This window comes from Ambystoma mexicanum, chromosome 8 (assembly GCF_040938575.1).
Source record: "Ambystoma mexicanum isolate Mex_15411 chromosome 8, UKY_AmexF1_1, whole genome shotgun sequence".
Classification (NCBI taxonomy): Eukaryota; Metazoa; Chordata; class Amphibia; order Caudata; family Ambystomatidae; genus Ambystoma; species Ambystoma mexicanum.
In genome coordinates this window covers 1,514,373,069-1,514,395,903 of record NC_090929.1, presented here as the reverse complement: position 1 = coordinate 1,514,395,903, position 22,835 = coordinate 1,514,373,069, and the positions used below count along the sequence as shown (strand labels likewise).

The following is a 22,835-nucleotide window of genomic DNA, read 5'->3' as shown; positions in this document are numbered from 1 at the left end:
GATCAGGCAGCCTTGGGATCACCAGTACTATAGTGTTTGTAGTATGAAACCTGCAGCCTCTTTTTGACTCCATCCCTGTCTGATCTGAAATATTCGGTATGTCTGACTCTATGAGGGGGCTCCGGAATATGCCCGATCCGTCGGTCTGCCTTAGATGCTCGTCTTCCTGATTGTCTCTCTGAGCTGAATGTGGGTCTGCTCTGTCTTCTCATTTGTTACATAATATAACATAGGCTTTAGAGCGCGACAGCGCAGTCCGCTTCTCAGATTCCTTTGTGTGCGCCCCTTTTTAGCGTTCCATTTCTCTGAACCTGCACTGTTATTGCTTACAAACCCAAATGTGTATTTGTGCAGTATCCTGAATTTTGAATTTAAATCCTGCTCCTGCACTCGGTCCCTGAGTTGATTCCTGGGAGCCGAGGGCTGGGCGGAACAGTGAGGATTCCCTTTGAATTTAGTAGGTCATGGATTGAATATTCATTTTGGATTTTGCATTTTGTATGTGTTTGCGTAATCAGAGCAGCTTCTCCCCCGCTGGCACCCTAAACTGCGTTCAGCTCTAGGCCGGCATTAGCAAATGCGGCTAATGAGAATTTAGGACGATGCGCGGCATCCTTTGAAATTAAGTGCTCCACTTATCCTTTCATTAGGGAAGATATTTTAAAACCAATTCTGCTTCAACGACATCTGCTGAATGTTGGCCCGTGGCGAATTTACCTGCAACCTTGATCACGGATTGATGTGGAGCTGCATGTGGCTTGTATGTTATTAGACTGCTGTGTAAAAATAGGCTCCTTGGACGGGGCTCAATTTCCCAAAACACTCCATCATATCTGGCTGTTCACATCAGTGAGATAAGCTCATAAATGCCTCCTGGAAAAAAGGAGATCCATCTGTCCGTGGTTGAGATGAAAGATCCACCTAAAAGTGGAGCGTGGTCTTACATCCCATTCCTGCAGCTGGTGGAAAGAAAGGCAAGAGGTTCCTAGAATCCACCTTCCCTTGGGTCAGTGGATGTATGTCTCCTGCCTAAGTGCATTATATAGGCTTGGGAGGATAGCTCAGGGGCAACACGCTCGCTTTGAAAGCAAGATGACGTGGATCAACACAGGTTCGATCCCTGGGTCCGTGCTTAGAAACCTCTGGGTATTAAGTGAGTAATAAATAACCAATTATTTATACATTATATAGATCTGTGCTTAATGGAAGGGCTCAAGAAGAAAGCAAAGATATCAACCTAACTTTTTGTGTATAAAGGGGATTTGCACATTAATGTGCTGAGCTAATGTGAAATACTGCATAACCACCTCTTTCTCACCATCGCACTTTATAGTTTTACCTTCATGGAAGTGCATCGAAAAGTTATCCCATAGCACCTGGTTCCTTTTGCGAATTACCGTACCATCACAGCCACAGGATTGAAGTCCTGCCAGGGCTTGACAATACTCGGATGGGGACAAGTGTCAATTTGTGCTGTTTGTAGTGTTTGAGCTTTGTGCAGCTGTGTTTGTGGGATCCAGAGGCTTCCCTTGAAAGGTCCTGGTCTTCCAGGTGGCCTTATGGCTGCCATTTTGAGAAGAGGCAGATCAAAGTCTCCACACTATTAACTAGAGGAGCATACCCACACTCGTCAGGTGCCACAGGCATGCATAGCTCAGGGAGGAGTAGAAGTGCTGCTGTCATGACTTTGCTCTTTTGGGGCATAATGAGAAGATGGTGGCCAGAGTTAAGTGGCTGCTCAGAGGAGTGGCGCAAGGGTTGGTACTTAATTTCCATCCTCGGGATACTTTACACCATTTGCTGCAAATGTGCACCCAGTAAGTAATTCCTGAACATGCCCCAGTCAAGTCTTTTTGGTTATTGGTGTCGGGGTGCAGTAATAGATCGCCTTACGGTGCTCTAGTTAATTGCCGCCACTCTAGCCATGGGCCAGGGTTCTACTAATGTCATTACATTTTTCTGCATAATTACCCTCCTGTGATCTTCACTCCTGGCTTGCCTTATTTAGCCAATTTGCTGTAATACACTCATGTCATCACTTGCTGGAATTTTGTTAATTGCCAAATGGGATTCATTTGGTTTCAAATTTTCCTAATGTCAAGCAAGCTTCACTTTTGAGCATTGTTAATGTAATTTAATTTCCCATCTGGGAGTATCTTGTTCTGTACTGTGTATTTTCGACAACCAGACTCAAAGTCTTTGGTTTCATATGTTCCTTTTTGCACTAGATGCTTCAGTTTGACACAGTATTTTCCCGTTGAGCTGCATTCCCCCCAGTATTTATTTTTTTACCAATTGACCTTGCATTAACCTTGCATTACTCATTTTCATAATCTTTTTTCTGATTTATTTCCTGTGTAAGATGCATTCTCTTCCAGTTTATCTCCACTAATCCCCTTCACTTTTTCTCTAGTGGAAATGGGCCAGCCCATTGCTTTCTTCTCTGATGTGATCTTCTCAAGTGTGGATCAGGTACACTTTCAGGGTGAACACAAGGACAGAGCCTTGTGGCTCTAACCACTAGTGACCTATAGCAGCGTTTGACTGCTTAGTTGTACTGAAGTGGTAATGGGGGGTGGTTTCTGAATCAATTTAACCTATTTCCCAGAACCTTGAGGCTCACTACCTCACCTGCTAACTTGGAGCCTATTTGATCTTTGGCGAAAGGTTTCCTCGAGTGCAGCAAAGTCTCATGGACCTGTATCTTGAGATTCTTACTTTTGCCATTTGGTGGTCCCTGGCTCACAGATGACCTTCAGGTCATTGGGTTGTCCTTGAGTATTCCTGGTGGTTATCCGTACTGTCCAGTTGGAAGCAAGACTGTTTTTTCTTCAATATTCCTGGTCATCATCCATACTGTATCGAAGTGAAGGGTGTTGATTGCCTTTGATTATTCCTGGTGGCGCTGTCCTGGGGGGAGGTGGGTTGGTTTTCCCAGAATATTTCAGGCAGTTGACCATACTTTGCCAGAGTAAGTGGGGTTGATTGTCCTTGAATATTCCTGGTGGTCACCCATACTCGCTCAGGTGAGCAGGGTTGGTCAACCTGGAATATAATTAGCAATCATCCATACTGTCCCAGGATGAGTGGGTTTGGTAATCACTGAATGTTCCTAGTGGTCATTCATGATGTCCCATGGTGAGTGGGTTCGGTTGTCATAGGATATTACTGGCAGTCATCTACACTGTCTCATGGTGAGCGGATATTGTTCTCCTTGAATATTCCTGGTGGCCAAACATACTGTCCCATTGTGAATAGGGTTGTTTGTCCTTCACTTTTTCTGGTGGTCATCCATACTGCTTTGAGGTGTTTTGTGGTTAGCAGAGTTGATTGCCCAAAATGATTCCCGGAGTGAGTTGTGTTGGTTGTCCCTGAATCTTCTGAGGGGTCATCCACACCTCCCAGAGTGAGCATTGTTTGCTTTCCTTGAATATTCCAGGCGATCATCCCTGCTATCTTGGAGCGAGTGGTGTTGATTGTCCTGGAATATTCCAGGCGATCATCCCTGCTATCTTGGAGCGAGTGGTGTTGATTGTCCTGGAATATTCCTTGTGGTCATGCATACTGTACTGGGGTGTGTGGGATTGGTTGTCTTTGCATATTCCCAGTGGGCATCCATACTGTTTTTGGGTGAGCGTGGTTGGTTGTCTTGTGAGCAGGGGTTGGGGCAAGGATGTTGTGTTCTCCTGGCTAGTGTTTTTAGTTCCCATTTACGAACTTGGGGATTCAGCCACACCCTGTACTGTCTGCAAGATAGTTACTCCCCTGGGTTTTAAGTGACAAGTAATCTAAGTTAAGGTTTCCATTTTCATAAATGTGCCAAATATATTTCCAGTATATCTGTGTTCCCAGAGACACAGGGTTCACGCAGAGGTGGCACAAGTAAACCTGTAGCCCTCTTGTTGCTTTTGCGATGCGTGCGTTGACTGAACCGTCTGATCTTTTACATGCGTTGTTTCTACGTTCGTTCTGCAGAAAAAAAACAATGCTCATCTTTTTAGTTTGGGCTAGCGGGTGACGCTCGCACCACCTATACACCAACACTATAGCATTAGAGTACAGATAGGGAGAAATGGCATATGAGGCAGGGCACACAGCTTGTCGGTGTTTGGTTATTTGCCCACTCATTGACTGCCCATGGCCAGGCTAATCCCTATGGCCATTCCCACCAAGTTCCTGCACCTCCTCCCAGCTAAAAAAAAACACTTCCGGCTGGGATCTCTTTTTGTTTGCTTTTATCAAGCCTTACCATCAACCTTTCCACTCAAAGTGCCTGCCAGTGTTTTTTCAAAGCAATCATCTCAGAGTTAACGACTTAATTGGAGCTGTAAACCCGCTACTGGTGTAATAGAAATGTCTACCAGGTCTCTCTTCAGACACTCCATTTATGAGCACTATGGGTGTCCTTCAGTGCAATCCTGTTAAACAACAAGCATTGGCAAAGCCAACAGTTTTGGCTTGCGCATATGTATTAGGCATTTGCCAGCCACTGCTACAAGATACCTCGGTACTTGCAGCATTTTGCACCTGCTTACATAAATGGCAAGTGAATGCCACTACAGGAGTGACTGGCATGTGCCTTTCGCATGCCAAACACAAACACCCAAACTATTGGCATTGCCAATGCTTGTTTACCTTATCTTTGAGACACTTCACTACCCTTTGAGCAACATTTAACACACCCTGATAAATCAGTACCAGGATTTAGAAAATAGAGGCAGCGACGGAAAGCAGAAAGTCGAGGCTACTTATAGGATGTCAGGCCACTCCACTGCATGCACTCGGATGCATTATTCAGTCTGTGTTTGACACTGCGTGTCAGAAGTGGGCTGACTGATTATGGCCCTCATACTGCAGTCGCTCTTCCAACCCAGAGGCATACCCTTTACAATGTTAGATCTTCTACTTGTTGCAGTGAGACGTTTGCAGTGTGTGCACCGTGTTATGTCGTCTTGGAATGCTGCCTTAAGTGTGCTGTGGGAATCATGCTTGCAAATGTTATGTGAATTCTGCTTTTGACGACTGCCAGGGACACGTTTTCACGTAAGCCTTGACGTGACCCCCATTTTTTTCTCCCTTGTTGGAGCAACCAGGACTCCTTACGTCATCCTGATTGTGGTGAGTCAGGAACAACTCAGTGGCATACAGTAATCTTGGAACATCACCTCGTAATGGGTGAGCACTGGACCCCTATCGCAAACGCACTGCTGTTCCAATCCTGTGCTGTATGTTTTCAAATCATTGGTGCCGGTTGCTTATGCACAATATTCTCAATTGAACCGAACTGATCATTTAAAATGAAATCCCAAAATACTGGCTTATCGCTATTAGCACCCTAAGGCATTTCCCTACGGTGCTAACAAAATAAAACAAGATGGCCGCCCTCGAAGTAAGGGAATGCAGTGAGTCCCTTCACTATTTCCCTGGCAGCCATGAAGGCGGTGGGCGGGAGCTGTGGCACAGAGGCCTGAGGTAGGCAAGTGGGGTGAAAAGGGGCATGGCTGAGGCAGTGGGGGTAGCTCTGGGGACAGGGGTCCATGGGCGAGCAGGGTTGGCATGGAGGATTCGCGAAGGAGTGATGATACAAAGATGGTGCCAGGAGGAGATGCAGAGATGGTCGTGGAGAACGTGGGCAGAACCTGGAGGTTTCCACCCCATTCTGTGCCATCTGATTGGCCATGCACTCTCTTCCTCTGGATCAGTGATCGAAGTGAGCGGGAACGGTCGGGGCGCTGTTCCACTACTTTTTTTTTTTTTCTGTTTACCATTCCTCTACTTTTTATGACCATATTCACCATTCTATACAGAATATGTGTCCATTGATGTCCTTGTTCAAGTGTAACGTTGTAATAGGAGCCTTAGTTACTGGTCACTTAGACTAGTGCAATGCCCTGGCCGCAACACCGTGTCACGTGTGGCACTAGGCTTCCACGTACCCTCTCCCCTGTCGATACCACAGTTCCACTGCTTGGTTCGGTACACTTCTACCACTGCTCTGGATGATAACATAGTGCAGGCATTTGAGGAGGACAGGGATGATAATGGCCCGCCAGACTGAGCTCTGCCACTCAGGGGCGTTGCGGCCCTGTTCGCCCCAATAACCGGTAGACCCAGAGGTAGACAGGTAAAACATCAATAATCCCCTCCCCCCCACGCCCCCAAGTACCACAATAAACATTGGGTGAGTGTTGGCAATAAAAAGGGCATGGGTTATTTATTGCTCATCAATATATGATAATAAACAAAATAATCACAATAACCACAAAGCTAATGTGTACTTTTGGGCACAAGGTCCCGAGGTTGCGTCCTCTGGCCCGTGCCGCCTTCCTTGCCCCACGACAGTACGGTACCCTGTCTTCCTTTCCCTTCTTCTCTCCCTTTTTCTTGGGTGGGATGGGCGTGAGCAAAGTACTCAGGGTCCCAAACTGGATCCTGCTTTCTTGCTGCGAATGCAGCTCCGTATATAGTCCAGGGGCGGGCCCTGGGCTTTCTTCTGCCTGTGTGGGCGCTCTGTTGCCCAGCCCCCAGCCGGCTGGGGCGGACGGCATGTTGCACCCTGGGGTGCTTCCTTTGTTATTCCCTACCTGTCTCCTGCCCTTCCCTGGGTGCTTAGCACCTCTCTGGTGAGGGGGACAAGGTGGTGTTTCCACCTTGCCCTTCCTCCTGCCTGGCTCCAGGCGTCTTCGTGGCTAGCACGAAACTGAAAGGAGAGGGAGAGGGGGGTTTCACACTATGGGGTGTTATTGCCCTCTCTCCCTGTCCTGTCTGCCATGGGGCACAGGTTATTGGCCCCCGCCTTGGACTGCGGGGTTCCCCCTGCGCGGCACTGGCTAGATTAGGGGTTAGTTTCTATTAGCACTCTGGTGCTCCGTCTGTGGAGTAGTTTAGATTTTTTTTAGGGGAGTGGGCTCTGCGGGTTTTGCGCATGCCAAATTTCCAATCGTGCACTTTTCCAGCCTCCACCCACTAACCCACCTCTCCCTCCCTCTTTTAGAGCTGCCAGAGCGCCAGGGGACCACTCCGGTGGTGATAGTGCGCGGTACAAATATCCTTTAACATTAACATTAACATTTAAAAAAAACTGCCAACGCAGATGGCCAGCAAAATAGTTAGAGAAGTAATTCCCATTTTTTGGGGTTTAGATGGAAAGCATCTGGAAGCAACGTGGGCTGGGCTTCCTTGAGCAGATAAGGCAGCGGCTGCGGGGGTGCAGTGGGATCCATGCGGTCCTGCAGGAGATGCAGAGTGGTGGAGGGGGCAGGGAGCCTGGGGCACCAGGGCTGAAGGAACTGCTAGACACCCCCGGGAGCACGCAAGTGGCGTATAGACTGTGGGTGCTTACTGATTGATTCCGTCTGCTTTTCCAGCCACCTGATTGGCCACATGCTTTCCCCCGGACGGGTGGGAGGGGGGGGGGTCATCATAGGTAAGTGTTCTAAAGGGCTTTAAGTAACACATACAAGTTCGAGTGCTTGCAGTTGAAACCTTTTGCTTTGCAGGACTTTGTCGAGTTGCCGTTGCAGAGATAAAAACCCGTCATGTGCGCTTCCATCTTTGTATGCTCATGCCTGTGGCCCTCGCCTTGCTGTGCCGCGTTTGATTGGTTAAGAGCGGGATGCTTTGGAGCCTGTCTGTGTATTGTCTGCTGCGAGTGGGCCAGCTGATGGCGTTATCCACAAGTCCAGACAGCTTGCCATCTGCATCAGGTGTGTCCCGGGATATCTTTCAGTGCAGTGCGGGCCATCCGTGTGTTTCAGGACCTAGAGTAAACCGTGACACGAGGATGACCCCTTCCAGTGGTCTCTGGGAAATGTCAAAGCAAGCAACAATTACTCTGGGGCTATGCTTGGATTTGACTCTGCAACGTCTGTTAACTTGCTAGATAGCCTCCACCTTAGTATTTGATCTAGGGGGGGGTCTGAACATTTGCATATTCTGTCAATTATAAATGTGTGTTGTATGGTAGCAAACACATATGGGATGTTCCGAAGAACATGGCTATCTCCCCGTGTCGGTGTCTTGAAGATATCACCTGCGAAGGGACTCCAGGCCGCTTCCCTCCCGTTATGATCATCTTCTGCAGTTCCTCCGCTACGTTACTTTGTGCAGTTCTAGCACCAGGTGGTTGCCTTGCCACTTCGCTTGCCAGGGAACCGTTTCTTGATAATGGTAGGTAGTTGGTTTAGAGGTCAATGGGTACAGTTCTTAAGGTCCTGAACATCTTTGTGGAGGGAGGTGATTCACGGATACTGGTTAATTAACCTTCGTACTATGATACTGCTGGGGGCCCGGAGCCCACCTGCTGCGACCAAAAAACTGTTTGCCCAAGTCCCTGGGAATTGGGGAGCACACAGATTGCCCTCCACAATAGCTCTCAATATGTACATCCCAAAGATAAAAAGGGACACTTTATTTCCGATATATGTCCTATAAGCAGTCCAAAGGGGCAAGCTGTCAGGCAGGCATAAAGGCGCTCGCCCGCCTCAGTGCTCCGCGCACCATTTCTGACTCGCCAACGGCTGGTATGGAAGCCTGAAAACAGCCCAAAGACGCCTTTGGTGGTTGGTTCAGGCCGTTGCTGGGTTGCGCTGCATGCAAGGACGTCATTGAGAGCGCAAGGAAGGAGCCAGGGATTATTACTGAAAGGGGGCACAAACTTTACCCCTCTGGGCGGGGTGTAGGGAGAGTTCAGTGTGAAGTCTTAATGCAGGACATCGCAGGACAAGAAAGAGGACTAATGGGAACCATAGGAAAAGATCCAGGCCCTTAATATGCAAAGTGCAATGAAAGGTAATCGCCCCCCCCCCTGATCTAAGTGCAGAAACAAGCCAGTCGTTCCATTTCTGCCCGCACTCCCACTGCAGACCATGTGGAAATCCCATTGCTGGGCTTTGTGTGACCCCGCCATGAAATGGGCTTTCTGGGTTACCTCATGAAGGTCTGTACGGATGTATGTGATTTCACCGAATCCATTTATCCTAATGGTGACATTTTCCAAATTATATTTTCATTATGCGGGGGGAGACCACACTCTTTCCCCAATCTTATCCTATACCCTTGCCCCAACCCCATCTGTTTTAAAATGTAACCACATAACCGACCAAATTTCGAAGAAAAAAAACTTCAAAGATTTCTCATTCAGTGAAATGGTATTCAGTGAAATGTAGATATTCGGGCCTGTACGGTCCCGTGCTATGGCAGATGTCGGAAAGACAGAGGGGCATATTTTCTCCCTTCTACATCCCTGCCGGAAAACCACTGATAAGTAGAGCTGCCTTTAATTGCTGGTGTAGATCTGGGAGGTGTTCTCACTGCCTCCCACAGAGTAACAGTGTTGCCAGAGTTAGGGGGGAACGCATATCTGCTTGGGACATGCCCCCTTGCAGATATGCTGCACTCCTCCCAGTGTAAATAAGTAGTAGTCTCTGGGGGTGGGAATTACCTGCCGGCGCACACTCCACTCAAATAAGCAGGTCTTTTGGACCGTCCTGTTCGAACATCCAAGGCTGCCCGGTTCTGTAATGGGGGCCCCATTATACACCCATTCAAGTAGAGTATGTTGGCCATTACTTGATGCACGAATCTGTCTTCCTATATAATCCCCAGTTCTCATTGAAGATGTTGTTCACACTCCAATGACTGATAGTTGCCTTCCCATCCCCATAGCTGCGGACCCAGACTTCATATTGACCCAGCTATACAGTCTCGATATTGCTTTCATGCTGCACGACCATTCTCTTTTCGATAAAGCTGGGGTCTACAAATGTGGACTCACCTGTTGTTGACTACAACTCCCATCAACCCTAGCCAGCACAGTCAGTGGTGAGGAATCACGGCAGCCATAGTTTGGAGAGCTGCAGAATGGAGATCCTGCAACCAAGGATGCGATCGAAATCTATATAGTTTCCAAACTGTCCATGTTCCACCGCAGGTAACCCACACCCACCACGTACTGCACACCTGAAAATCCATAACATTGCCCGCAGTAGCGACTTAAGCAATATAATGCTCCCAGCACGTAAGGACACAACTGTAGTAGTGGCTTAATGCACTTGTCCGTAATTGCACCATTTTACTATGTGCCTAGTCTGCGTGAACACAAAGACCGAGCATGTGTTCTCCAGCCACTACCGGCTTTGCACCCGTGCAATGCATTAACTTGTTTTTGTTTGTGCCGCAGACATAAAACATCCGATTCCTGGAACAAAGCGTGCATATTTAGCACCATATGCTGCTACATTGAAAACAATGGGCCAGATCTGTTTACACTATGCCAGATGGATAAAGCATGTGTTCTATGCAAGATCTTTGCTAAATTGAATTTCCTCTTCTTTTCATGATGTTAGAATCTTAATGCACCTGGTCCTGGAATGATAACCAGACCATGTTGCGCATTGAGGCCTTACAAATGGGGAAAGGGCGCTATATAAATACCAAATACAATACAATGTTACACAGTAGTAGGCTGTTCAAAGCAAAGTTGGGCATTGGTGTGTTTGTGGGTCGTCCTCATGCTCTTTCCTGCAGTGATTTACTAGGCTTGTGTTTTCTTATCTTTCAGGGTGGTGGTTCGTGAGCACTTCTGAGGAGCAGGGCTGGGTCCCCGCCACTTACCTGGAGTGTCAAAATGGGACGAGAGATGATTCCGACATCAACACATCGAAGCTGGGCGAAGGTACGGACTCAATGGAGTATGTCTCTTGCCGACGTCTCATAACGTCTAACTCTGTCTTGCTGGACATTGTACACGCGTCTTTCCGAGTTTCTCAGGCTCCTCCGAGCCGGAGGAGCCTGAGAAACTTAGAAAGAAAAACCACAGCGTTTTCCAACACAATAACGTTGTATTTATGTTTGCGGTCGCTTCAAAAGCGACCGCAAACATAAATACAATGTTTTTAAAGCTGCGGTTTTATTTCTAAGTTTTCCGGGCTCCTCCAGCCCGGAAAACTTAGAAAAAAAACCGCAGCTAGTGCTTATTTTTTGTAAAAAATAAATAAATAGCACTTACCGAGATTCAGCTGCAGCTTTCCTGCTCTGGTCTCCGGTCCGCGTCCTCCGAGTCTCGGCACTAATGAAGGGAAAGCCACCCAGCGGTAGACTTTGTTTACTACAGCTGGCTGGCTTTTCCTTCATTAGTGCCGCAAAAGCAAAAGCCAGCACAGGAGGGCCTCCATTTCACAAAATGGCTGCGCCCTTGTGCTTGCTTTTTCGAATTTTGAGCTTGAATAGCTCAAAATTTTACATAGGAAGTTTTAAAACGGAGGATGCTAGTATTTTTTTTTTATGTGGCCTATCTATTTTTTAAATAAACATTTTTACTAGACCATCCCTTTAAGGCCACGTAGGTGTATGCTAAATGAATTATTTTAGTTGGGATTTTAGACCATAAATCAGTTAGCTCCGAAGACAGACACGTATATCATTGACACTGTCCCAGACTAGATGCAACCCTGAAGGCAATTGAAATGTTCAATTCAAGAGGGGACCACTGTCTCAGCCTAGAGGTTCTTCGGGTACAGGTTGGTGAGGGAACCATCGCACCCCACAACCCTGTATTGCACTTTGCTAACATTTGCTGAAACACGGTTTCTAATGGCGCGCTTAGTGCAGGAGCAGAGGCTGCACCCCATCTGGCCAATCAGAAGTTAGAAGGAACCAGAGATAGAGTTCAGTGAACCCAAGTATGGCCTCTCCACCCAGAAGTGATTTCATCCTTGCTCCTCTTAGCAGTGAGGTGCTCGTATTGCTAAAGTCTGCAGTAAAATTGCCCAGAAACAATAGCCCCATGGACACAGGGCACCTAATGGAGGGCTTCTTTTAATTGGACCATGCCATGCCAGGAATCTTATTCCATGTTGACTTCAAGAAGAGTTCTGGGGCGTCTGAGGGTTTTTACATTGCAGAAATCACTACAAATTTCTCTCATGTCTTGCTCTCCCCCCTTACCAACTGTTAAGTGCCAGCCTGTGACCCCCAGGCATTTTGGAAAAGTATCTTTAAATGAGAAGCTGTTGCATTGATAACTTTTAGAATGTCGGTGCCAGTGCCGGTTCTTCCATCCCCGGGCGGGTCAGGACATTCTACAGTTGTTGCTTCTTCCTTGAAGGTGAATTTTCCATTTGGTTGTTCCTCGTGGCGCATTTCTCCAGCTTCATGCATTGCATCCTATGTTTACAGCAGCTGAGTCGCGTGGACCCTGCATCTCGTGCATTGTAACCCTCAGCTGCAGAGTTCTTGCGTGTCTAGTTCTGGAATACATCCAAGACCTCTGTGTACCAGTCTTTCATCCACATCACTTAAACGATGGGTACGGAAGCTAACCATGGACTTCACCATGGGATACAAGAGCGGTGGCACCTGCAAGAGGAACACCTTGCCAGGCACAGTGTCCGCTTCAGCCCTCAGTGCCAGGAGACAGACTGCACATGTGTTCCAGGGTCCTTAAATGGGCCTTCATGTGTTTGCTCCCATTGTGGAAGCAAACGCATTGAAGTTCGAGCCCCACACTCTGCTGCACTGATGATGCCGAAACATGTCTGCGGTAGCTTGACATCATATGCAGAAGAGGTGCCGAAACATGTCTGCGGTAGCTTGACATCATATGCAGAAGAGGTGACGCAGCAGTTCAGAGTAGACGTTTTTTTTCAAATGGGGCAAGTACACATTTTCATATGGTTTTATCCCTTTTTGTAACAGCTGGCAAATAACAATGAAAGGCTATCCATAGCAATTGTCAGTCGTTATCATTAATTGAAGATTTTCCATCCATCGCAACCAAAGTATTTACTTTTAATGGAGAGCTTGGTCATTGAGCATTCCTTTATTCCTTGGGCCTCGCCACATTCTTATATGGCCCTGGATGATAAATAGACATTTCTAAAACCAGACGATTTGGTCATGCTGCGAAACCTGGCCATGGAAACTGCTCTCCTGAACATCCTTGATGACTTGTTCTCCAACCTTGATTCCAACTCTCCCTCTGTCCTCATCCTCCTTGCTCTGTCCTCTGCCTTCGACATGGTCAATCACGACACCCTCTTAAACCGACTTTGAGATACTCTGGGCATCACAGACCTGGCACTGGCCTGGTTGACCTCCTTCTTGTCAAATTGGCCCTGCCACGTCCAACTGGGCCCTTTTCTCTCCACTGCCTCACTCTCTACCTGCGGCGTCCCTCAGGGCTCTATCCTCTCGCTGCACTTGCATGATCCGAATGTCACAAGACCTAGTAGGACTGTTATCTTCATCTTTTCCCCCCTCCCCACTTGTGGTGCCTGTAAACACTTTCTACTGTATAGGCACCATACAAATGTCCAATAAATAAATAAAATACAATTCTTCAATGGTTACTGCACTTAGAAATAAAGGAAGGGTGTCTATTGATACATTTGAACAAGCATTCTAAGGCATGGCAGACGCAATGTAGACTTTCCCCCTTAATGTGGGTTTGCAGTGGCAGCAAATGAAGGCTTCCACTGTTTTAGCAAGTAGCAGTCTGCTGAATTGGGGGGACTTGGAGATGTTTACTGAATTCTAACCTGGACATGTTGCTGAGATACATGCCTTCAGGTTGGCTGATGACCGAGCCGAAGCGTCACCTTCAAATGGGTATGAGGGAGCCGACAGCAAGCGCAAGGAGTGCTGCGGTGTGCATGCCTTGGCTCGCTTATCTGTTGGCTTCCTTTCCTTACCCAGACACCCGCTGATTACTTCATTTACCATCTCATAATAGAGGGGGAGAGCTTATTGCACTTTAGAAAATATCACTCTTCTGGAACTCAGGGTGATATTTCCAGCCCCTACAATGTGTTCTTCTTTCCCTCCATGAATAAGCATGGAGGTACATCATTGCCCCTCCAGCCCCTGCCCATAAGGATCCAGCGCATAGACAATTTGTTCCTGAATGTGCCTCCGAGCAGATGACATTATGCCTCTCATGAGTGGTAAAGATGTCCTTCATATCGGGTATTTGCAACAGAGCAGAAGGCCTGCTGTCCCTGCGCGCCTCCCGCATGGCAAAGGGACAGAGATGGTTGGCAGGATCCTCTCTTCCTCAGCCTGTCTCCCAATGCTCTGACTTTGCAGCCCTCCTGCAAGTCCACTGGACTCATGCCAAGTTCTGACAGAGCCAGAGGGCGGTGATGAGCCTGATTGCCCCCTTTTGCCTCAGACCGATATGGAGCGCCTATTCCCTGCTTATGGTAGACCAGACCAACCAATCCTGCATCTTCGCCAGACCCCAGATCTGCTAGGGCACCTTTTTAAAAAAAGAAATGGTATCTTCCTCTAGGAAACCAGGCAGCTAAAGCTACCTTGACCGGTGCTTTGTCCACTGCATTTTTGAATTGGATGACATTCAGGGCGTCGCTGTTCCACAGACATGTCGCTCACATTCCATCAAAGCTGAGGATGGACCAGTGGCCTTTCTAGGGAAGAAGGCGTTACCTCTTCACCAGGATGTGCTTTGGATTTGTCCTGCTTGCTCTGGGTGTGTATATTCTCTTTCCTCCGCCTAGGGTACAGGTTTGGTTTTTATGGTCCGGTCCCAATCAGTGAGAAAAGAGATAAATTAGGGTGACTGGGATAGAGAAATTTAATTTAAAATTGCAATCGTGGCGATAAAGGTTGCCTTAGTCCTTACCTTACTGTCGCTTCTTCAGGACACCGATCCTTGGTTATGCATTGAAAAAAGGCACGGTAGACCGCCAGCATTCTGAAAGTTCTTAAAGCGACAGCATATCCTTTAGACAGAGGTTTTTGAGGTCTGATTGTGGTTCATAGGCTGACGCCAACCAGATGTGAAAGAGAGAGAGCAGGTTCAATGAAATCCTGAATCACCACGAAGGTGACTTTTCGTATCGCTCTCGCTTTTACTACATATGTACAAACCTTGCAGACATGTTGGACAGGGGCAACGTGCTGGTCTTGGAAGCAATATCACGTTGAGCAGCAGCGCTTTGAATCCCAGATCCGCGCTTAGAAACCAAACTCAGGTATCAAGCGCACTATAACAAAACAATTTAAATAAATAAATAAATAGTGAGCCATAAGTACAGACCCTACGCGGGATCGAACATTTACATTTTGTAGACATGTGGGCTGTTGTACCAGCATGCAGATGGGATGGAAACATCCTCTGGTGAAACATGTATTGATACTGCTCACTTTACATTCCAGTCTTTACTTATTTATTTACAGTAGTTGCCCCATCATAATTGGGAATACATTCATACATTTTTTTTGTTTCAGCCAAATGAAGGATAAAATGGTTGTTGGGAAAATCATGCGTGAAAGGGGTGATTGCTTTTGATCCGTTCTGTGTTTGGTTCTTCAGAGAATGTTTCATAAACTTAGACCTTCTGATATTAGACTCTTTTTGAACTTTATTTTGCTTTGTTCTTGTTCCCAGTTGACCGTCCAGCTCAGAAAGGTAATTGATGTTTAAAGTGCTCAAAATAATTAACAATAAGTAGAAGGTGTGGCTTATGCACCCCAATGAGATCCAGTAGGATTGGGTCTCCCTGGTGTCCTTTCTATGTGATGTTCAAAGAACCTGTGCTTTGCTGTGGGATAACAAGCTTCGTGCCCCCCCCCCCATCCTTCCACCCAACATGGTTTAACCCCATTCATTGATCAGCTGTCATGGCGGTGCACGGAGGACTCCACAGTTTGCATCATTCTCTATTTCAACATTAGAAACATTGAGGCAAGTTGTTATGTTGGGATATTTGTCTTAGTCGCACATGCTTTCTCCCAACATGGCCCGCTGCCTGCAGCACTCCCCCTCTTCTTCTCAAGATGTGCCTGGGATTTGCTGCCATTTTGAAGACATGGAGAAAGAATACAGAAGTGATCCTGGTGCCAGGCAATTTTGCTCTGATGCCAGACAGGTTGTCAATGGCACTTGCGCTGATGGACTAGTACCCATTTTTATCTTTTCACTGGCCAATTGATGCAAATGTCATTTCTGCACTAAATGAACGGGGCAGATGCCTTTGCCAAACTTTCCTGCACTGGTGCAACATTTCATGCCACTCTTGTGCTCTTTTTGAAACCTGTCCCCAGCATGTTGCTGGTGCTTCACTCTTTGTAGCATGGATGGGGGGACGGGGGGGATTCCCAGCAGCCCATCCCCATGGAAGGGGAAACAGTGTTGAGATTGCCCACAGGCAAGATGACTGCAAATGACCCAGCACGACAAGAACATGGCACATAACATGCTTTAGGTATATCCTAAAAAGTTCCATTAACTATGATCTTCAAACATTAAAAGTCCTCCGTGCACAGCTGTTCTTAACAGAAGAATAATCATACCATTTTTTGAATGTCATTGTTTATAATTCCACAATTTCGTTTACATGGCAACAATTATTCATTTCAACTGGTTAATCTTTTGGGATCTTGGAGACAACAGCTGACATTGAGACGCAGTATTCAATTTACCCATGCTGTCTGACCGCCTTTTTCTTCTAACTCTAAAGAGTAGCCTTTCCGATCACCAAAGTGTTTAACGAACAAACAAATGTGTAATTCTTTGGCAGTGTAGTCATGTCTTGGAGAAGGTGTTTTTGAGATTGTGAGGTTCTAGACATAATGGAACTGGGTAAGGAGCTGGTGCAATTTCATGGTAACAGTCATACAAAGGCGCATTGACGTATGCATGCCCTTAAAGAAAGGAGTGGGAGCCCCTCTACTGAGAACGAACACAAACAAATAGCCTGTTCGATCAGAAGGTACCCAATCGGGAGGGTCTAAACCCACGTTGAGCTCACAGTACCTTTTACAGAGCATATACAGCCATTTGCATATCACTCTGGTCCCACCCAGCTAAGCAGCCCGACACCAAAATGCTAGGCATTTCTCCTCTGAACAAGAGTACCATCAGCAACCCCAGACACGTGTTTCAGCCTTGTTGGGCCTCATCAGTGAGGTGAAGCTGAGCCTCTCTAAGCACAGTGAGCAAGGGGTCCACGTCTGGATTACCCTGGGTAATTTAGGGTGAAACCCCAAGTCCCTAAACATTTAAAAATGGTCTAGGAGGCCCTCTACCGAAAACAATCATGGCCAAATAACCTATGGGCAGGTCCCCACTCGCAAAATCTAAAACAACATTTTGCAATGGAAGAAACAAGCGTTTCTGCAAGATCAAGCAATCAAGCAATAGGCAGTGTTTATTACTTGCCAGTGACTGCTCCCGTTGCCCCCCATATCTCTCGCTATTGTTCTCACTCATTCACCCACAAACATCTAGTTACATATTTCTTCACACGTTGTTGCCACTCTAGAGCTCCATTCTTCTCCAGTCCTGCTTCGTTCATTTGTACTCTTTGTCTTTTCTCTCTTTTTTTCTCGTGCTTCATGGTTTCTTTCTTTCCTGAGTTCTTCCACTCTTGCCCGATTGGAGGCGGCATTTATTGAGGCCAGGCAATTGCTGATTGGTTTTCTTGACTGCAGCATTTAGCAGGAACCAGAAGGTGAGCTCAGAGTCAAACAGGACACCCATGTTATTTGCTGTTATGGCCAGAATCTGCCCTCGGCCAAATGTTTGGGTCAAGGTGAAGGGAAAGGGGAATTTCCTAATTAAGCAATATGACCCGAGCGGCAGGGGCATTACCGACTCAGGTAATGCCCCAGGGCCCATAGTTATAGGCCCGAGCGAAGCAAACAAAAAAAAAACGTACCTTCGTCCCTGCCAGGGGGCGATGGAACCCTCCAGCTGTGTGAAGGCGCAGAGTCTCCACACTGCTGGAGGCTGCCATCGTCCCCCACCAGGGACGCAGGGGCAAGAAGGTAAGTGGGGTGGGGTAGGGAGGAGGGAGGGAAGGGAAAAAAAAGTTTACCCGAGTCCCCAGCGGGGGGCGGAGGCAGCCTCTCAGCCGTGGGGCGGCTCGGAGCGGGGATGGCCCCGCTTCAAGCCTCCTCATTGGCTGAGGGGCTGCCACGCACCCCCGCCGAGGACAAGGCAGCTGGAGTCCCGGCCGAGAATCGAAGCATTCTCGGCCGGGTAAGGACCCGGCGAGAGCCAATCAGAATGCGTGTTGCATTCTGCTTGACTCTCACCGGGTACTAATGATGTATATAACCAGAGTCACTTGCTGCATCATTCACGCATGAACACGTTCATTTTATTGGGGTACATTTGAGATTTGGGTGTTACTTATATGTATCTGGAATGGCGGGCGAGACCAGATTATTTTCTAGGTAACGTAACCGAAGTAGAATAAAAGTAGGAAAACGGGCAAGGCTGATCACCGAGGACACTACAGGTGGTCCTCTTTGTAGTGGACTCGACGAAGTCCATTTATAACTTCTGCCTCCGATTCGAGAGAAGCGAGGTGGTGACGTCCGGGCAATGTCTCGCACTCCTATCCATCCTCAAAGGAATCACCTTTGGATTATTTGCCGTGGTTGGCTGTGCACAGGGCCCCAGATACGATTGGGGAGTGGGTGTATTTTACTCCCTATTCTTTTGACGTCGAGAGTAAAATGATTTTTTTTAGGGAGTTTAAAGTAATTCCATTACCAATGATACTAAGGGAAATCTAGATTTATGGTAACTCTTAAACCGATATCCTTTTATAATCCAAACTCTTCTGCAAATTGGAAGATGCTTTTTTGCTTCTGATGAGGCTGTATGTGGCCACTTCATAGAAGGTTCTGTCTTTATCCTAGTTATTTGTTCGGAGTATTTTTACTCCCATTTCTTATTTCTGGGGAGTATTTGCCTATTTTTAGTGAGTAATGGTGGCTATTATGCCCCTTATCTTTAGGGAGGAATGTGCCATATGGTGAAAAGAGGGCAGTAGAGAGGTCCGCTCTTTCTGGTGGTCTCTGTCTAGAAAGTGGAATGTTGGCAAATGGGAGGAATTCCATCACTCTGGCAGCTCTCGAACACTTTTGATCATCAAAGAGGATGCCATTTTAGTCCACGGTCTTCCCCATTTTATTAGTCTCTATGTCTAAACTATGCAGAAAGGTACATCAATAAAGCAAGCTGACATTACTCACCCCCCCCCCCCCTGCTTTCCATCTCTGCGTCTCTTTCGCTTTCTTTGTCTCTCTGTCTGGCAACACAGAACATTTGACTATTCAAAACATATGCATAATTACAATGAACAGATTGCAAGTTTTCTTGTTTTCTATTTACACAAAGTGAACATTTGTTAATGTTCTAGAGTACCCCTGGCCCAGGGAATTTGCTATCGTTTTGCTGGAGGTCCCTGGTACTATCAGTGCAAATGAGTGGCTGGACATGCAAGGATAAAGACCATTTTAATGTGCTGACCCCCAGCCCTGCAGGTGTTAGTATATATATTGCCAGCTAATAAGCCACAGCACCACCCAGTGGCCAACCCTGGAAGCTCATCTGCACTTCAGAGACACTGAACAATGCATTCTGGGTGTGCAAGTCAGCTGAAAAGCATACATGTTTGCTGCATGTACCATTGTTTTTGACTTGTAGAGCAGTGCTATTTTATACATAGCTTTATCAACCCAAGAGTGAAAGCGCTCAAGATTCAGACAACCACATTCGTGTTTCACCGTGACCGGAGCATCTTTGGCAAATGTCATCCATGTTATGCTGGGTTCAAAAAGCATGAAGAACCCTTCCTACCTGAAATGTGAGAGTATAATGGGCCATGTCAGCTAGCGACTGTAGCGCCACGCTGTGGTTATTCCGGGAAGTCCACCCTCTCGTCCAGAGCCACTGACCATTGCATTGTATCTGCTAAGCTTTCATTTGTGCTCCGTGGCATATTGCCTTTGTCTTATATTGCAACATTGTTATATATACATATATAATATGTTTAATGGACTAAAAAGGCCCACTTTCTCAGTATGCACACGATGTGCAACAGGGCACGTGAAATTGCTACATTTGTGGTTTTTTCATTGTTTGGAAGCAGCTCTTGTGTTGACTGTCATGCTAGCCACGAGTACTGGAGTAAGTCCATATACAGCCTGTTCCACCTTATAAGAGCAGAGAGGCCCCGGGACTGACTGGCGACACCAGCATTCCCAGAGAGGACACAGCATGTGCAGTGCCTTTAATGGGGATCTGGCGGTTTGATAGTTACTCAACATCATTTATTTTTGGAAGCCAAGCATTTGGTTTGCAACACACTTGGCAGCTCCAGGACTCGTCTGTTCATAAATTTAAAAGGAATTGGAGGACAAGTCTTTATTTATTTGGTCTAGTGATAGAAACATATGGAGTGCCCCTCTCCGCCCCCCCCTTGGATCATGTGCGGCAAATTAGCACATGTTTTTCAAAGAGCACCAGGGCTTCGCTGCATAAACGCTGTTGTTTTCGCTGTCGCTCTTGTCTCGAGATCTTGAAAGGTTGACCTGTTGCCTGTGTTACACACACACACACACACACACACACACACAAATCATGTTCCATGTAATCCTTTAGGTTACCATGCTTGGTTGTTCATCTAATTTTCATGTTTTATTTTTTCTTCTCCATCTTCCTATCATCTTTCTTTCTTTTTTTTTGTTTTTGGTTGCTTTCCTCCATGTTTCCCGCCAGTTACTAAGAGACGCAAAGCTCACCTGCGGCGCCTGGACCGGCGATGGACGCTGGGTGGCATGGTCAGCAGGCAGCAGAGTCGAGGTGAATTGAGTTCCATGGCACAGTCACGTGTGTACATCTCTGCAAAGGATGGCTCTGAGGAGTCCCTCAACCTCCCTTGTTGTTTTTTTTCTTTTTTTAAACTACTTCTGGCATTTCCTTTCACCTTCTCTCTTCTAATTGTCTTCATAATTTCATTGTCATGTTTTTATTTTTGAGGGTCTGCGTGTGAGATAGCTGGTTCTTAGTTGTTTTATTTATTTATTTGTTTATTTGTAATGCGCCGGTAGCTCGCAAGCTTTGGGGCGCAGAGACAAGAACATAAAAAAGAACGGACAAGGACTAGAACAGATAACGAGACATACAGATACTAGATACGCGGTGGCTGGTAAGGGGAGTGGAAACTTAACTGAAGATGTGGATTTTCAGTTGTTTGCGAAAGCGCAAATAATTCGCCTCCAGTCTTATGTTGGTGGGGAGGTTGTTCCATACGTCTGCAACTAAGCTGGGGAAGGATTTATCTGAGCCCAGTTTTCATTTGTGCGGGGCTACCCTGATCTTACCTAGGTCGGTAGGTCTAAGCTTTCTGCCTGGTACATAGATGCTAATTTTGGATATTAAGTATGCTGGTGGTTTTCCAAAAATGCATCTATGCACCAGTGTCAGTGCTTTGAATTGGACCCTGTCTTTTATTTTCAACCAGTGCAGTTCTCTTCTGGAGACACTGATGTGATCTGGACTTTTGCCTAATGATCCATACAGCACTGTTCTGAATGATTTGGTAGCTATTAAGATATTGGGTCTCATTACAAGGTGGGCGGTAAGGGATTACCGGCACCAGTAAGGGCACCGGTGCCGGTAATCCCTTACCGCCCTACTACGAGTTCCCTTTGCGGGTCCTTCCTTAAAGCCTGATTTTTGTAGGCGTTAAGGACGGGACCCGCAAAGGGACACCGGGGTCAATAACGGTACCGCAATTTGCGGTACCGTTATTGCCGCTTCCCCCTTCCCATAGAGCCCTATGGGGTCTCAAATTGGAATGGGGAATGGCCCTGTTGAATGGGGAATTACCGGTCCCTCCAACCTCGGAATCGACCGGTAATTGCTCCAGATGGTGGGGTTGGGTCCTAAGTCTGGAGCTGAAAGTCCACCTGGGGGTTAGTTTTGTGGCAGTTCTGGGGGTATGACTCTATCTTGAAAAAAAGTAAATTCCTGTTCTGGGTGCTGAGAGCCAATCTGGGAACGGGTTGTGCCACAGTTCTGGAGAGCTAGATCCTATCTGGGAGATGGCCACCTCTCTAGAAATAGTGATCCAGAGAGGAAAATAAATAAAAATTATCGCACCTGAACAATAATCCCAATCAATGGAAACGTAAGAAACGTACAGTGAAAGAGCGGAGACACTTCTGGACTGGAGGGGGAATATTAGGCATATATTTAAGTGGAAATCGGTTTCAGACCCTCAGGCCTTCATTGGAGTCTGGACTGCGGTATGTATTTGCTTATTTAGTTAGATGCTTGGATATAACTTATCATTGGTGTGGTTTCAATATGCTTTTCTCAGTGAGTGTAGAATGAGTTCTGTTGGTATGCAGCAGTACCACCGTATTATATGAACACACACGGGGAAACAGTGCCAGGTTGTCCATAGACCTGCGGTTGGCTCCTGGATGGTAGTGATGCACATACGTGGCCGAAGGGTTGACTGAGATCGAAGTGGTAGACTGGCTGTTGAATTTAATATTAGGGTCCTATGCGCTTGTTGTGCTGGTTGTAGTATGCCAAAGTTATTATGATTGTCTTGGTAATTTTGGTAGAGAGGTCTTCGGGGCAATGGGATTAGTTGAGAGGGTTCAAGGTCAAGAAGGTAGAGGAAACAAACCTTTGCCGTGCATGGACCATAATTGCCGAAGCTTGTAGAGGAGAGTAAGCAAGATAAGGCTTGGGTAGGAAGCATTATTGTTACAAAAATGCGGGCCAATTCAGTGAATAATGCATGCTATCCCGAGGGCAGACTGAAGTGCCGCATCATTTAGAATCTCTAAGGAAACAGTTATGCTATATGTAAAAGGTTATCAGCTACTAACGAGAGGGAATGCGGGACGAGTGCCACTCAATGGCGATCCACTGAGGGGCGATCCTAACACACCGCCACCCGCCACACCCACCCCACCTCTGTGTGCACACACACACACCACACCCAACCACACACCACCCCCATGCCACCTCTGCGCACACACACCCCCACACCACCCCA

At 46.9% G+C, this 22,835-nt stretch overlaps 1 protein-coding gene across 6 annotated transcripts in view; it reads left to right on the top strand.

The window, feature by feature from the left end:
• SH3PXD2A (SH3 and PX domains 2A) overlaps positions 1 to 22,835 on the top strand; it is a 1,212,758-nt gene that overhangs the window by 1,054,406 nt on the left and 135,517 nt on the right. For 3 of the 6 annotated variants that reach the window (XM_069611721.1, XM_069611718.1, XM_069611723.1), the window contains 3 exons: positions 10,562 to 10,675; positions 15,410 to 15,430; positions 20,537 to 20,620. In XM_069611721.1, the coding sequence (XP_069467822.1) occupies positions 10,562 to 10,675; positions 15,410 to 15,430; positions 20,537 to 20,620 (219 nt within the window). The remainder of the gene's footprint in view (positions 1 to 10,561; positions 10,676 to 15,409; positions 15,431 to 20,536; positions 20,621 to 22,835) is intronic. The other 3 variants (XM_069611722.1, XM_069611720.1, XM_069611724.1) reach the window with 2 other exon arrangements.